The sequence below is a fragment of the Chelonia mydas genome, chromosome 11 (assembly GCF_015237465.2).
Source record: "Chelonia mydas isolate rCheMyd1 chromosome 11, rCheMyd1.pri.v2, whole genome shotgun sequence".
Classification (NCBI taxonomy): Eukaryota; Metazoa; Chordata; order Testudines; family Cheloniidae; genus Chelonia; species Chelonia mydas.
The window spans coordinates 51,305,913-51,323,058 of NC_051251.2; the positions used below are offsets into that span (position 1 = coordinate 51,305,913).

General features: G+C 40.5%; 1 protein-coding gene across 4 annotated transcripts; it reads left to right on the top strand.

Moving 5' to 3' along the window:
* Positions 1 to 372: 372 nt before the first annotated feature.
* ASNSD1 (asparagine synthetase domain containing 1) lies at positions 373 to 17,084 on the top strand. 4 transcript variants are annotated; one of them, XM_027832004.3, is made up of 6 exons: positions 373 to 507; positions 2,528 to 2,581; positions 6,009 to 6,084; positions 10,886 to 12,433; positions 13,720 to 13,901; positions 16,719 to 17,084. In XM_027832004.3, the coding sequence occupies exons 4-6, from the start codon at positions 10,979 to 10,981 to the stop codon at positions 16,972 to 16,974; spliced, it is 1,893 nt and encodes a 630-aa protein (XP_027687805.2). In that variant the 5' UTR covers positions 373 to 507; positions 2,528 to 2,581; positions 6,009 to 6,084; positions 10,886 to 10,978; the 3' UTR covers positions 16,975 to 17,084. The 4 variants fall into 4 exon arrangements, with proteins under 4 accessions (XP_027687805.2, XP_037767977.1, XP_007069956.2 ...); XM_007069894.4 differs by having other exon boundaries at positions 377 to 628; XM_043525612.1 differs by lacking the exon at positions 373 to 507 and adding an exon at positions 909 to 986.
* Positions 17,085 to 17,146: the final 62 nt, after the last annotated feature.

The following is a 17,146-nucleotide window of genomic DNA, read 5'->3' on the forward strand; positions in this document are numbered from 1 at the left end:
GCACGCCAGAGCCCTGCACGCCAACCCCCAAGTCCGTGAGCATTCATGGCCCGCCATACAATTTCCATACTCGGATATGGCTCTTGGACCAAAAAGTTTGCCATCCCTGCTCTAGGAGACAGCTGTTTACAGCTCCCTAAGGGCAGCTTTTCTGATAAATCTGGATTCTCAAGGTGTGGGTTTCCCAAGCTTTACTGTATTGCAGCTCCCTCCCAGGGATTTTAAAACTTGATGGCCCCTCAAAACCAAGTACCATTTTCCCACCAACTCAAGACAACTCGCGCATGCTCAATTACACCAAGGGGGTGGCCAAACGTATCACGAGGCTTGACTTGTTACTGAGCATGCCCGGAGAAGCTCGCGCATGCGCCGTCGCTCCACCGGCCCGGCTAGGTGGGCGTAGTTAGGGGCTTTGCGTGTAGTGCGACTGCGCAGTTCGGGGCGTTTGAAGGAAGTAGTGGGCCCCAACCGCACGTGGTGGGATTAGGGAAGCGCCAGCCAGTGTGTGTGAGTTTCCGCGCTTGTCACCCCGGCAACGGGACGCGCAGGGACGGGAATGTCGGGTCGGGAGCCGCGGAGAGAGGAGGAGGGGGCGAAGCTGCACCAGAAGGACGAGCTGACCCGAAAGGTGGGGGCGGGGCGCGAGTCTCACTCCCGCACACGGCCCTCGCGAGACCGGAGGTTCCGGCCTCTGCAGAATAGATGCGGGTCCAGTGCCGGTTGGGGTCCGTGCGGGAGGAGTGGGGCCCCCTGTCGGCTGGGCGCAGCGCGGCCCAGTGGGGGCACCAGCCTGGTCTCCTTCTGCTTATTTGGCTTCATCACTACAAGAGCGTTCGCGGTGTGATGTCACGCTGCAAGGTCTAACGTCATAATGCCGCGACAGCGAATCAGGATGTTACATTGGCCCTGAACACACTTTCTGTGACATCGTGTGGCATTGAGCGCTTGCTGTGAAAATGGGGGTGCAGGGCGGCAGGAGTATAAGGGTGATGACTTTATTTTTACCCGCCAGAAAAAAATTAGAGATTCAGTACCACGAAAAAGCAGAGATTTTTGGCTTTTTTAATTTTCACAGTAGAGAAACTTCCACCATAATTTGGCCCTAATTAATGGCCATAGTGGCAGGGCTAAATGGAGATGTCGGTAGAACTACTTTGTCATGCCTAGTATTGATCACTCCAAGCTTGAGACACATGGTCAGGGAATTGTGGGTTATTTTATGCTACAGCTACTTATCCCATACATGCTCCATGGAGACATAAAATATTTTAGCCTCTGGAGTTGTCATTCTGGTATTCTTCACAAACACTAAATATTTACTGTCGAGACAGTAGTGTCATCAGTCTGTAAGTCTGATAAATCCCAAGGAACCTCCTCCATTTTCCTTTTGTAAATGTGCTGCTTCTCCATGTCCTCGGTGGAGGATATTGGTGTAAAATGTGTGCTTTGGTTTGAGTGCCTGAGAGACTGGAATGGGATCAAAGGTGGATTTATGCCAACTTTGTGACTTCCAAATTCTGGAACCAGTTAAGGTACTGTTCAGTCCATGGCATAACTAGAGGAGATGCTGTGCTGTTCTAGTTTATGTCCAGTTGCCTGTGGCCCTAAGGGACATTCTTGCAGCTTGTAATAGCTGAAGTGTAGAGGTTCTTTGGTCTTTTTTCCAGCAGTGACCTCTATATCGGGGAAAGAAGGTGTGGGCAGCTCTGCACTTCAAGGATTCCCCCTGCCCTTGAGATGTTCCCAGAAAATTGACAAAATTGGCTTCACAGTTCTTTGCACTGTTGCGTGCTTCAGGGTGACAAAGAAGTTAGAAAAATCCTGAAGAGACCCATTTTTTCCCCCTGGAAAGAAGAAGATCCCACAAAACAGATTTTTCATATGCTGTTGTTCCATTAACCTCGGTGAAATTCTTCTGATTTATACCAGAATAATTCAGAATCTAGTTCCTAGCCTGTTGATTACAAAACATACCATATTTGCCTACATAGTAACCCCATCTACAAGAGTAGTAGGTTTTATTAGGGTCTGGTGCAAAGCTCATTGAAAGCAATAGAAAGACTCCCATTCATTTCAGTAGGCTTTGGAATCAGGCCCTAGATGTGTAGTACTGATCACATGCAATTGTGGAGAAAAAGATGCAGATCGTATACAAATTACCTCCCTTCTAAAGCAGGTATTTGAAAATATGATTTACTCCGTCCTGGTTTGCTCGCTCAGACTTCTACAGATACCTAGTTTTCAGATCAAATTAATTTCAGAAAAATTTACTTCGGCTTCTATTAGTCATATGCCCCAGCATATCTTACTGGTTATGTTTATATTGGCTATGGAAACATCATCTTTCATGTGTCAGTTTACTTTCCATTCTTTACTCCAGCACTTTTCTATCTGATTTCTCCTGGACCTTCAGAGTAAAGTAGATGCAAATGTTTGTCTATCTGAAAACATGGGTTGGAGTGTTAATAGTGGGTTATAACATACTGATTTACTTGTTATAAATCTAGAGTTCTGTTATGTTTTTCAGATTAAAGAGCAGAAAGTTGTAGTTGATGAGCTTTCCAACTTGAAGAAGAACCGGGTGAGTGATTACAAAGTGGTTTTTTAGCAATTCATTTTTTGCATTAGATAAATCGTCTTTGTCCAGCTTGTCCTCGTCCATCCCTTCACAAACGCAAGTCGATGCCACACCACTCTGTTTTATTACAAACACGTTCTTTCCATTTCTGGCCAAGAGTTTTGTTATGGGATCAGCCTAACGCATTTCCGGTCTGCCCAGTGGTCGCTTGTGGTCTCTGGGGATCCAGTCACTGATTCGGGTTGTCCACATATTGTCTTACCTGCGGACTACATGACCCGTCCATCTCCACTTTGCATTGTACATCGCCTGCACTACATCGGTCACCTCCATACGCCTTCTGATCTCCTCATTTGGTAGATGATCACAGAGCGATATCTTGCACATTTGCCTTTCCATTGCTCTCTGGGTGACAGTGAATTTTTCTTCCTCCACTTTCATTGTTGACCAGCTTTCCACTCCCTATATCATTGCTAACAGAGCAGTGGAGTTAAACAGTTCTTTCCTTTTCTTCATGGGCAGTTTATCATCCATTAGAGTTGTCTTTATTTTGTTGAAACTTTCCTGCCCCGCCTTTTTCGTGCTACTGCATTCCCCTTTGAATGTTCAGCTGCTGACCTAGATAAATATATTTGTCGACCTCCTCAATTACTTTCCCCTTCACAGCGATGATTCCTGCTTCGAGTGCTCATTCTGCATCCACTTAGTTTTTGACGTGTTCACTTCCAACCTAATAGCATGCGACAGTGTTTGCAGTTGCTGCAATTTGTTCTCTAGATAAAGGAAGGTGGGAAAGCATGAGAAAACAAATACAAACACTTCAAAATAGCTAATGCCCACTATGAGTGACATTTTTTAAGACAGCATTTAGTTGTTGTTATATTGATATTATTAACTTAGTTTACACACCTTGTCAAAGAAGATTTATTTTCCAGGAAGTGATCACATCCAGTTTTGTGGTAGTGATGGAGTGTAGCACATCCTAGATCAAAGTAAAACACTTGTGTGCCCCTTCCAACACATCTCAATGCTTTAAGCCAAAAAGAAGATAATTCCTACTGTACATTTTCTAAGTGGTGAGGGAATTACTCTCCATATTACATTCAGAACTAAGCTGTGCAGGAATTGGTTTTTATCAGGGGAAATACCAAATTTGGTGTCAAACTCATAATATTTGTCACAGATTTTCTCAGATTTTGAAGGCAAAAGTTGTTTAAAGTTGCTTTAAAAAAATACAAAGAAGACCCTCTCTGCTGTTATCCTCCTCTGTGAACCCCTTGAGTTTTATGACCATTATGCAAGAATTGGTAGGTGAAGGGCTGTAGATAGAAATGAGAAAACAGATGTTATGTGCACTGATAAGCAAATAAATACTTATATTGGCTAAAACTCCAAGATAAAGATGTATATCCTACATGGAAGGGGAAATGTCTGCTTCCGCTTTAATATCTAAGAAAAGCAAAACAGCTTTCCATGGCTACTTCAAAATGATTGTGTTCTGATATTTGTCAGTTTTTCTGTATGGTTATCAGTCTGATTAATCAGTGTCTAAAGTTCGTAAAAGAAAAATTAATTCAGTTTATCTTTGGATCAGCACAGTTTGTTTTGTCGTTAATCGTGTCCATGATGTGTGGGATTTTCAGAAGCCCTTACCATTGGCCTTGCTGCTTCCTTTGAAATAAGAGTGAGATTTACCATTCATTTTGAGGGGAGCAGAGTTAGGCCAATATTGAGCGTATGTGAAAATCCTACCTTATATGCACAAGTTAAAACCCTTTTAAAAATAAAGATAGAGTTAACTATATACAAATGTCATCTACAAAACATACATAAATGACCACACTTTATTTTCAGAGAGATCTGATGCATTACCTACCAACTATCTAATTTCAACAGTGCACAGAAAAATTGACAATCAGTGTAAATGGACTTACATATTCTTAAAAATAAATCGTTCAAGGTGCAGGTAAATTATACAGAAACATGTAAACAATTCCTGACAAAAGCAGAATTAGTTTGAGCCCTGGATAGCTCTGGACTGATAATGGGTCCATGTCAAATAAGATCCATTTTTCTCTTGGTACGCTTATTAGTAGACATGTTCACATCAGAGTTGGCACCATTGGCTGACTCATTGGCAGTTTCAGCAGAGAGTATGGAAGAGATGGAGGTTGGATACTGAGGCACATTGGAGGAGCAGTGTAAGAAAGCATGTACCTGCCACTTCTGGTACGAGTGTTCTGTGGATAGAGGACTTCAGTCTCCAGGACTCTCCATCTGAAGTTTCACAAACACACAAATTCCCCCCGCTCCCCCTTTTTTTTTTGTGGTGTATGTAGTATGCCAATTGAGACTGCTATCTCATGTTTTGGTTAACTGTTCAGTTCTGATAGGATTAAATGCGCAGTAGGTATGATATGAAATCACAAGCTTGTGCCACAAGTTTTGTCCCCTAGCACCATGACTGAATAGTTCAGTGTGGCTTTGTGTACTTTGTGAATATCATGGATACAACTTGATAAAGAATTGTCTTTATGGTGTAGTAGACCTCGTTTTTACAAACCACCGGTTACATGAACCATTTTTCTTGATGGGACAAAGGGTCACAACAAAAGAGATGTCAATGAAGAACGAATCATCATCCCTTTATATTCTGATGCCTTCAGTGTATTGAAATTGCTTTACAGTTTGAAAGACAAGAAAATAATGCAGTTGCATCATACTGCAACTTAGGCACCGTACCGACTAATTTTTTTATGTTCAATTTTATGAACTTTTTGACTTTCTGCACTCAGTCTCCAATTAGGTTGTAACACAGAGGCTCTACTGTATATATAATTTATGTTGGGCCAAATCCTGTAGTTTTTAATCCATCTATTCTAAACTCTCACTGAAGCTTTGAGTGAGTAGGGACTCCAGGACTCTGTCAGTATAGATGGTAACCGTGTTCTGTTATACATTTTACAACTATCATATGTGTTGCAAAGAATTAACTTTTTAATATTTTTATCTTTTATCCTACATTCTTTGTATCACGTACATGTATTTTTAGTACAATGCCTTTTAATGTAGTAAATTGATAGACACTTGCCTTTTAAAACAATGAGAATTTGTGTGTCCTTTTGGCGTCAGTACTTTCAGTAATGTCTTATCTAAATTGTTGATTAAAATGTCTAACTTGGCCTGATATTTGCCAATATCATGTTAGCCATTCATACGCTTTAAGTACTCATAAATATGTTTACTTTCAATTTAGTTTATATTTGAAATGGTGGCACTTGACTCATCATATTTGAGGGAAGAAGAATATAAAATAGCAGTAGGTAACAATGCTGTAGATGATAAAACAGTTGTCTTGATAACACGTTAGACTTCTGCTGTGGATTTGTTATTAACATTAACCTATCCCAATTTCCTCTTTATTTTTCAGAAAGTTTATAAACAGCAACCCAATAGCAACATATTCTTTCTTGTAGACAGAACAGAAATGCTATCTGAATGCAAAAGTAAGTTCTTAACACACATTGCCTACCAATATTTAAAGGTGGTATTTGTAACTGTGTAGGATTTCCCATGCAGATCAAAATGAACAATCATAATTTGTTTATTCAAAGCTGTATGATTGCTGTGTTTAATTTGTCTGGATAGGACAGAAGACTAAAGTAATCACAATGTTATGTATATGCGCGATAAAGTACTTAAAATGAAAAGCTGCCAGTCCTAAAAATGTAGGACGAGATGCCAGTAAAAATTATAGTAGACCTAGTGCCCAGTCCTCTGAATTGCTGAGCACCCTCAGCTCCTTTCAGGAAGCAATCAGCATCTTGCAGCATTTGGTCCCATATAGTAAGAATAAACCTGTCTGAAAGTAGCATGGGTTAAAGAAGAAAGGAAACTGAAGTTGAACTGGAAACCTTTGAGGACTAGAGGAATGGGCTTTGGGATTATGGAGGTGTGGAGGGTCGAGGATCTAGGATAGAAACATCTGGAGATAAGGGAGAATGAGAGAGAGAGACTTGTTGGTTAAATAAAGACCAAGAAGCTTCAAGTAGATGAGAAATCTAGGGTCAGGTGTGGAATGAATTCCAAGATGTAAATGAACTCAGTAATTTCTGGATAGAACAAATGGTGCTTGCTCTTTGTTTCTTAGAGTGTTTTTAGCCAGTTTACACTGAGAAGGCTTTAGTTAAGATAGTTTATGCAGTAAAGTGCAAATCTTATATTGACAGCAGCTAGGAGTTCACCAGGTTCTGATATTGGTAAAAGTCTTATATATAAAAATGCAGTACAATAATAATGACTTAGATTAGAGAGAGAGATTGTAAACTCTTTGGGGCAGGGACTGTCTTTTTGTTCTATACCTGTACAGTATCCAGCACAATAGGGTCCTGGTCCATGACTGAAGCTCTTAGTCTTAGGCACTACAATAATACAAATAATAATTTTGGTACTTGATAAATCAGGAGTTATAGTTAATAGCCCAATCAATGCAAATTTAATGACGTACAATTTCTAAAGTTCATGTATACAAAAATGTGCATTAACAATAAGAATATATATCTAAGTTTGAATGTCTTTAAAGGGGAAAAAGCTGCAATGGGCTGATTTGTGCAATGGTACTGATGCATAACACTTTCATATTTTCTTGTTATATGTCTTTAAATTTGTGCTGATTGGACTGTTGGCTATAATTACTGACTTATCAGGAACCATTATTATTACTATTTATTATTTGTATTATCGTAGTGCCTAAGACACCCAATCATAGGACTGGAAGGAACCTCAAGAGGTCATGTAGTCCAGTCCCCTGCACTCATGGCATGACTCAGTATTATCTAGACCATCCCTGACAGGTGTTTGTCTAACCTGCTCTTAAAAATCTCCAAGGATGAAGATTCCACATCCTCCCTAGGGAATTTATTCCACCCTGACAGTTAGGAAGTTTTTCCTAATGTCCAACCTAAACCATCCTTGCCCATTGCTTCTTGTCCTATCTTCAGAGGTTAAGAACAACAATTTTTCTCCCTCCTCCTTGTAACAACCTTTTATGTACTTGAAAACTGTTATCATGTCCCATCTCAGTCTTCTCTTTTCCAGACTAAATAAACCCAGTTTGTTCAATCTTCCCTCTTTATTAAAGTATTAAAGCCATCCACAAGGCTTGTTTCCCTGTCAAAGAAAGATATCAGGTTGGTTTGATACGATTTGTTCTTGACATATCCGTGCTGACTGTTACTTATCACCTTACTATCTTCCAGGCGTTTGCAAATTGATTGCTTTATTATTTTCTCCATCTTTTTCCAGGTACAGAAGTTAAGATAACTGGTCTGTAATTCCCCAGGTTGTGCTTATTTCCCTTTTCCAGTCTTCTGGAATCTCTCCCATCTTCCATGACTTTCCAAAGATAATCGCTAATGGCTCAGATATCTCCTCAGTCAGTTCCTTGAGTATTCTAGAATGCATTTCATCAGGCCCTGGTGACTTGAAGACATCTAACTTGTCTAAGTAATTTTTAACTTGTTCTTTCCCATTTTAGCCTCTGATCCTACCTCATCTTCACTGACATTCACTATGTTAGATATCCAATCACCACCAACCTTCTTGGTGAACACCAAAACAAGGAAGTCATTAAGCACCTCTGCCATTTGTACATTTTCTGTTATTGTTTTTTTCCCCTCATTGAGTAATGGGCCTACCCTGTCCTTCGTCTTCCTCTTGCTTCTAATGTATTTGTAGAGCGTTGCCTTGTTGCACTTTATGTCTCTAGCTAGTTTGATCTTATTTTGTATCTTGGCCTTTCTAATTTTGTCCCTACATACCTGTGTTATTTGTTTATATTCATCCTTTGTAATTTGACCTAGTTTCCACTTTCTGTAGTATTCTTTTTTGAGTTTCCGATCATTGAAGATCTCCTGGTTAAGCCAGCGTGGTCTCTTGCCATACTTCCTATCTTTCCTATGCAGTGGGGTAGTTTGCTCTTGTGCTTTTAATAATGTCTCTTGAAAAACTGCCAACTGTCTTCCATTGTTTTTCCCCTTAGATTTGCTTCTACTGGGATCTTACCTTCCAACTCCCTGAGTTTACTAAAGTCTGCCTTCTTGAAATCCATTGTCTTTATTTTGCTGTTCTCTCTCCTACCATTCCTTAAGATCATGAACTCTATCATTTCATGATCACTTTCAGCCAAGCTGCCTTCCACTTTCAAAATCTCAACCAGTTCCTCCCTATTTGTTAAAATCAAATCTAGAACAGCCTCTCCCCAGTACCTTTCTCCACCTTCTGAAATAAAAAGTTGTCTCCAAGACATTGTCTACATTCCAAGAACTTGTTGGATAATCTGTGCCCTGCTGTGTTATTTTCCCAACAGATGTCTGGGTAGTTCAAGTCCCCTATTACCACCAAGTCCTGTGCTTGGATGATTTTGTTAGTTGCTTAAAAAAAGTCTCATCTACCTCTTCTTCCTGGTTAGGTGGTCTGTAGTACACCCCTACCATGACATCACCCTTGTTTTTTACCCCTTTTATCCTTACCCAGAGACTTTCAGCAAGTCTGTCTCCTAATTCCATCTCAACCTTAGTCCAAGTGTATACATTTTTAATATATAAGGCACAGCTCCTCCCTTTTTTCCCTGCCTGTCCTTCCTGAGCAAACTGTATCCTTCGATACCAATATTCCAGTCATGCGTATTATCCCACCAAGTCTCTGTGATACCAATTATGTCATAGTTGTGTTTATTTACTAGCATTTTGAGTTCTTCCTGTTTATTCCCCATACTTCTCGCATTGGTATACAGATCTAAGCTACTGATTTGATTTCCCCCACCGTCAGTTCTGTCTTGTCTCTCCCTTATCCCTGCTATAACAACCCATGCTCCCCCCAAATCCCTTCTCTCCGGTCTCCATGTTTTTGACTTACCAGTGGGCTTTGGTCAACTGCCCCCTTCAAACCTAGTTTAAAGCCCTCCTTGCTAGGTTAGCTAGTCTGTATCCAAATATGCTCTTCCCCTTCCTCGATAGGTGGATGCCATCTCTGCTTAGCAGTCCTTCTTCCTAAAACTGCATCCCATGGTCAAGGAAGCGAAAGCCTTCCTGGTGACACCATCTTCGCAGCCAGGCATTCACCTCCAGGATGCATCTGTCACTGCCTGGGCCCCTATCCTTGACCAGAAGGATCGAAGGGAATACTGCTTGCGCTCCCAACTCCTTCACCCTTACTCCCAGAGCCCTGTAGTCACTTCTGATCTGCTGAGGGTCATACCTCGCAGTATCATTAGTGCCCACATGGATGAGTAGCATGGGGTAGTGGGGGAGCATGGGGATGATCCTCGACAATCTCTCCATAACATCTCTGATATGGGCCCTTGACAGGCAGCATACCTCCCAGATGCCATGTTAGGGTGACAGATGGGTGCCTCCAACCCCCTCAGAAAAGAGTCACCAACCACCACTACACTACATTTTCTCCTGGGAATGGTGGCTGCGATCCTCCCAGCCTTGGGGGTACATGGCTTCTCCTCCTCCACCTTTGGGGGTGATTCCTCATCTCTTGTTGCCCAGGCAGCATAAAGGTTTTCAATCACCATGGTGGGTTGGTTGGGAGTAGGGATAGAGCACTGCCTGCTGCCAGAATTAACCAGGAGCTAGTGTCCTCCCTGTGACAGAGCCATATCCTCCTCCCTCGGTGGTGTGACAGCAGTCTTCTGTAGCTGGATAGCTTCCTCAGTCTTGGATGTCTCCCTATGAATACTCCGAAGGAACTGGGCATGGATGTGCCTCAGGCTAGCCACCTCCTGTATCTGTCCCACCTGCTTGCTGAGAGATTCCACCATCAGGCACCTTTCACACTGGATGGTCCCCCCCCCCAGCCTGGCTTTCTGTGAGTGGAAAATGCAGGCCACAGTCTCTGCAGATCCACACCAGGATCTGCATAGAGGCATCCATGGTTAGGTTGTCTGCCTAGATACAGGCGCAGGTGGAGGAGACAGGAGCAACGTTGGCACTGGCGATGCGGCCCTTCCTAACCATAGCGATTTTATTTAGTCTCCCTCCCACAAACCCCCTCTCAAACTCCCCTGTTTGTGGTCCCCTGTTCGTTAGCTCCCCTTGCTCGCTTAGCCTCTGGCTTTTAAGGCCTTCATGGACCAGGATCCTATTGTGCTAGGCACGGTACAAATATAGAACAGAAAGACAGTCCCTGCCCTAAAGAGCTTGCTGTTTATCCCTCTAATTCATTATTATTCTACCACATTTATCGAATTTATTAAAAGAATTTTCAGTGATTATTTATTTCCTCTTTTCTTTTATGCAGACACATTAGATGACCTGAAGAGGGCACATCAGGAGATAGAAAATTCAGAGAAGACCAAAATCAGAAAATAGACCTTTTAAATTCTACATAGCAATGTGTGGTATTTGTTGTGTTGTCAGTTTGTCTGTTCAGCACACTACTGGTGGCTTCTTCAAAGATGATCTGCTGTGCAACCTAAGAAGAAGAGGACCTAACAGCAGCCAGCATCTGATAAAGACTGTGTCTGATCTCTCCTACCAGTGTTTGTTTTCTGGCCATATACTTCACCTGAGGGGACTGATGACTCCCCAGCCTCTGACAGACATTGATAACAGTGTGTTTCTTTGGAATGGAGAAGTCTTCAATGGAATTCACGTAGGGACAGCAGAGAATGACACTGAAGTTATGTTTCATCATCTTTCATCATGTAGTAGTGAAACTGATATTTTGTCACTCTTCTCATCTGTTCAGGGTCCGTGGTCTTTTATTTATTATCAAGCATCGAGACACTACTTGTGGTTTGGTAGGGATTATTTTGGTCGTCGTAGTTTGTTGTGGCAGTTTAATAATGAGCTAGACAGGGCTCTCTGTTTGTCGTCTGTAAGTGCTCTTTCTGAATCTGATAACCAATGGCAGGAAGTTCCAGCATCTGGAGTTTACAAAATTGATCTCAAGGCATGTGCTATATCTGAGTCTTTGGTTTTAACATTCTATCCCTGGAAATACCAATCCAGAGAAAATGCAATAGAAGAAACATTCCTCAGTGGCTTGGATCAGATTTCAAAAGATTTACCTGCCTATGTGTCTCTTACGATGAGTGAGTCAAAACTTTCTCTAATAACACCAGTTGTTCCTTTGAATAGGACAGTTCCTGAAACTTCAGTTGACTCTCATTGCCGTAATATTACTAATAGTACAGTTACTGTAGAAGATCTTCATCGATTTCTTGCAGAAGAGCACAAGAAGAAATTGGTCCAACAGCTTATTGATGTTTTAAGTGAAGCAGTAAAGAGACGTGTTTTATATCTGTTTAGAGATACAGGTCAGCTAACAGGAGAAATTCCGAGTATGCCTACCAAGAAAGCACATGTTGCAATATTGTTTTCTGGTGGTATTGATTCTATGCTTATTGCAACCCTAGCTGATCGACATATTCCTTCAGAGGAACCAATTGATCTTCTTAACGTAGCCTTCATGATTAAAGAACAGACAATACAAAGCAAGCAGAAAAAACAACATGAATTGCATTCTTGTCAGGAATGCTGTAAAAAACTTGATACTACAATTGTTGATAACTTTTCTTGCTTCAATGTGCCTGACCGAATCACTGGCAGAGCAGGACTGGAAGAACTAGAGACTATTAATCCTTCAAGAACTTGGAATTTTGTGGAAATTAATGTTACACTTGAGGAACTGAAAAGAATGAGACAACAGCGCATACGCCACTTAGTTTATCCATTGGATACTGTTCTGGATGACAGCATTGGTTGTGCAGTTTGGTTTGCTTCCAGGGGAGAAGGTTTTATTACTACCCAGGGAGATGTAAAACCATATAAAAGTTCTGCAAAGGTATAAGATCTTCTTTGTCTTATAGTTGGTCAATAAAAATAAGTATAGTGCAGTTTAGCTCCAGTAGTCAGTAAAAAATTAATAAATATCCAAGCTTGCTGGAATACAAGTAGCAAGCATAAGTAAATTTTGCAGTTGTAATAAGTGTGTAACTGTCTGCAGTTCCAAAAATGCAGGACTCCTGCATTCAATTCCTTGGCATGGAATTGTTCTATTCTGTAAGCTTGAGTATACAGCAGTAGAACTGGGAAAGGCAATAGTCTTCAGCTTGGAATATTCAATTTTTGAATTGACGTAGTAGAGAAGAATTGTACCATCAGATCTAGTCTAACTAAATTTTCTGCAGATTTAAATATTTCAAATCTGTTTAATCAGCATTGTTTTGTGCTGGTATCCCACATCCAGTAATTCCCACAATATCAATATTTGGGTTGGTATGTGACAAAACAAAATGCTATTATTATTGAGGGGTGAGGATTGTTTTTTGAAGGTTCTGACGTATTTTAAACAGTCATTTAAAGAGCAACTTTTCCTCTGTTTCCACCTGATATTTTTCTTGCCGTTTTGAAGGGGGCAACTTCTTGTAGTAATTTGATAGCTACTTCAAGAATTCTCTTCTTTCCTCCCACTTGTCTTTGGTAGTGAGCATGGAGAAAGGATGAATGTTTTTTAAAATGATGCTGCATATTTGGAGTTCACTTCTGCATCTGCTTTGAGATTTGTACTATTTGCTGCCAGTTAATGGGGATGTTTTAAATGGTTGGAGTCAAATAATAGAGGATTTAGTGCACAGTTGAATGGATTTTGCTTTATTTTCAGATTGTGCTACAACCTGTGATGGCTTATGCATCAGAGTGGGTCACCTAAAGATGTGGATACTGATTTTATTTTAGTTGTCTTTCAGGTGACGTGATTTACTTAGCAGTTTATCTCAATTCTTCAAAAAGTTCAAATTATTTTTTCCCCCAAATAGACTGAAATGGTTTATTGTAACAGAGCAGGTTTTTTGTTTTTCTTTAATTAGTTAAAGCGTGAGTGTATACTGTTCAGGTCTGATCCTGCTCCAATTTAAATCAGGGTTCCCAGTGACTTCAATGGGAACAAGATCAGGATCTATAAAAATGAATAAATGCAGGCTTATTTTATTATGTTAATCTAAATGTGTTTGAATATATTTATTGGGTTTATTTTCAGATTTTTACAGTTGAATATTTTGGGAATCTATAACGTTTTCCCCCTTTAATTAGAGTTCCTAGATAAAATACCATTTTTATACTCTTCTGTAGGTTGTGCTTACAGGAATTGGAGCAGATGAGCAGCTTGCAGGATATTCCCGACATCGTGTTTGCTTCAAAAAATACGGTTTAGAGGGCTTGAATAAGGAACTAGGAATGGAACTGGCTCGCATTTCTTCGAGAAATCTTGGCCGGGATGACAGGATTATTGGAGATCATGGAAAAGAAGCAAGGTAGCACTGTTTTAACATGCAGCAAACGGTTTCAACTCAGAACTCCATTTCTAGCACTGCATGGAATTTTAAATCAAAATTGTCTTTTCTTAATTTTTAAAAAATTCCATGAGGACATTTGTTTAGGGTGTGGGTGTGTGTACACAGACATTGGGCCTGTACTAATTTAAAGTGCTTAGAGTACCCCTTAAGAAGACATAGCAACTTGAAAATCACATTTCCACCTGAAAATTTTACTTCCAGTCTCATGTTAGTATGATGACGTTACCCTCACAAGCACTTATTTGAGGTGCCCTCACCTGCACACTGTGATGGTTCTTGGGGTACCCAGGACTTTGAGCCACCTTGTTACCTCTTTGCCTCTAGCAAGAGAGAGACTTGTTGGTGCTTAACGCTTTGCAGTGTTATCAGCTCCCTGACACCTCCAGTCTGTTAGCCACCCAAGCAATCTCCTCTGGACAATGCTAGCCTGGCCCCTCCCTTTGCTTTAACAATAGGTCCACTCCAGTCCCCAAACCATTTTGAAGATTTTCCCTGTGATATCTTGCCCCTCTCACTGGCTACTCACAGAAATATCATGTTTGCTATCCCCCAGGGGACAGCGTATATATGAGGTTGTGTGATTCAACTGAGGATCAGCTTATATATATCATCACAGCAGGGCAATATTATAGTGAAAACTTACATTTTAGCCTTTGATAATAAATTTAAGAGACAGTGAGTAAGGGTAGTCCAGTCAGCAAGGTAACATTAAACTCGGTACACACTTTCTAGAGACTAAACTTAACTTTAACAGTCTAACCATCTGTCTAAAAGCAGTCTTATCTCTCCTAAATATCCTTTATAGTGCTGCCAAGCAGGGCCGTTTTGGATCCCATTTTCATGAATGTGCCCAGTTATTCCCTCACATGCAGGATAAAGTGATGTCTTTTTGCCTTCTCCTTGTATCACCAAAATTAATTGTTGGCCCCCAGAGTCAGGATGACCCCTACCTTCTCCCTACCCCGAGTTTTATTGCTTGGTGTGCTGACTTCATGTTGCTTTCATATTCTTCTGTTAACTTCAAATGCAAAACGGGCTTTCATTGTGTTGACTTACAAAGGCAGATGGGTGACTAAACATCCTATGTCTAGTAGAAACCTGTTTATCAACGCTGCCTTGATTCAGACATTTTTAGGAAAGTATTTTCAGTGAGTGAATGAGAGAGAGAGAGAGAGAGAGAGAGCGTGTGTGTACCCATTTCACAACTATATTAATGACCAGTGTGATCCTGGCGATCATTTAAGATCCTACATTACATCATTTGTGGATAAATACGATGAATGTGGTGTGATAGGTGTAGTGAGTTTGTGTGGCCTGTTGGGAGTTACTGTTACAGACAGGAGTTTTTATGGTCACACACTCTTTTCCCCAGGTTTAGCATAACAGAAACAGCAGCAGCAAAGTTGAAACTGAAGAGGCAGCAGACAGATATGTCCGGAAGGAGAGGCCTGAGCATTTTTGGTGGTGTTCTTGGCCCAAAAGACTTCTAAACCTCAGGAAGGGAGCAAAATTTTTTTTTAATCCATACATGCTGTTAGGTGTTCTTATAGAAACCTTATATTTCTTATATTTAGTTGACTTTGTCACTTTATAGGGGAACATCCATTGTTCTGCATAAAGCCTACATAATCTGGCTTTGTATGGGGAACTACATATGGGGACTTCAGAGAATGCAATCCATACACTTCACCCACCACCTAGGCTGTGGGATTGCAATACATGCAGTTCCTTGCAGCCATTATTCCTGACTATGGAACAGCAGCTGCTGCCCTTCCACACCCCTCGACTAGAGTTCCTAACCATTAGATTGGTATAGCCTAGATCCAGTAGCCCCAATTTAATTTACACAGAAACAGAACATCTCCTTTCATGCCTGTTTGTCCCACCTAATGATCCCACCATTGGAGTTAAGTGATGGTGTGGAGGTTTTTGCATATTAACTCTGCACTGGGAAGAATTTCTTTCTGTATAGTAAACTGAAAAAATGGATCTTAGGGCACCAATCGTGATTTTGTGACTAGCAGAAAATGTGTAATATCTTGGGGTGGGGGGGGAGTGACCTACAGAGTTATAAATCTATGATACATGTGAAAGGACCTTTAAGAAGGAAGTGCCCTTTTAGCAAGGTAAAAACTGACAGCAGGCATTAACGATCTAAATTTTTGTGACTTGTTTTTCCCTTTAGAATGGTGTAACAGAATTTTCAGTGTAAAAGTGTTTTGTCTGAGAGGTTAAAATTAGACACAGCACCAGAGTGTAGCTGTATACTAAGGTTAGGTTTTACAGTAGTTCAACATCTAAAGATCCTCTGATCTTGAAAAACATTCTATTTTATAAACAGTTCTGCACCTACATAATTTATGTTTTCTCTTTTTCAAGTATCTTTATTGGTGGTGACTAGAGAGCTATGCATAAAAACAGAATTTCTGTCATTTGCTCCTATTTAAGTACAAATTATTTTTCTTGGGCAAGACTTTTAAAACTTCCAATCAGATAAGCTTAAATGAAGTTTGTTATGGATGTGTATGGCTGTTTCAGTCTTTCATTTCCTCAAGACTCCACAACACTTCTGTTTTTCTCACAACATGTTAGCATCAAGATTTATGTTGTATCTCCTTCTAGGAATGGATATTGACTTGAAAGTCCAAATTTTCTACAGATCAGAATAGTGTGAATTGAGTGTTCTAAGGGCAGTTATCTCATACACTACACATTTGTTTATGAGTTTAAACCCTGTCCAGGTAACAGTTTTTCATAATATTATTTTCTGTTTAGATTTCCTTTCCTTGATGAAGATGTTGTTTCGTTTCTTAACTCTCTGCCTGTTTCGGAAAAAGCAGACTTGACTCTGCCTCGAGGAATTGGTGAGAAATTACTTTTGCGCCTTGCAGCTAAGGAACTTGGCCTCACAGCCTCTACTATTCTGCCAAAGAGGGCCATGCAGTTTGGATCCCGGATTGCAAAAATGGAAAACAGCAAAGAAAAGGCATCTGATAAATGCAGCAGACTTCAGTCAGTTTCAGTAGACTAACTTGTGATGCTGCAATTGAAGGTTTGTTCACGACACATCTTACGAGAAACTTATGGTTTAAAATTTTGTATATTATTATGTGGATATTCAATAAAATCCTCAACATTTTAGAATTGTGTTTTATCTACTGGTTTTAATCAGTTTATCTGTAATTACACCTTGCATTTGGCCT

Excerpts from the sequence above, each read along its gene's own strand:
- ASNSD1 (XM_027832004.3), top strand. The coding sequence starts at position 10,979 with ATGTGTGGTATTTGTTGTGTTGTCAGTTTGTCTGTTCAGCACACTACT. Across the intron at positions 12,434-13,719 it reads CATATAAAAGTTCTGCAAAG|GTTGTGCTTACAGGAATTGG; the intron begins GTATAAGATCTT and ends ACTCTTCTGTAG. Across the intron at positions 13,902-16,718 it reads GATCATGGAAAAGAAGCAAG|ATTTCCTTTCCTTGATGAAG; the intron begins GTAGCACTGTTT and ends TTTTCTGTTTAG.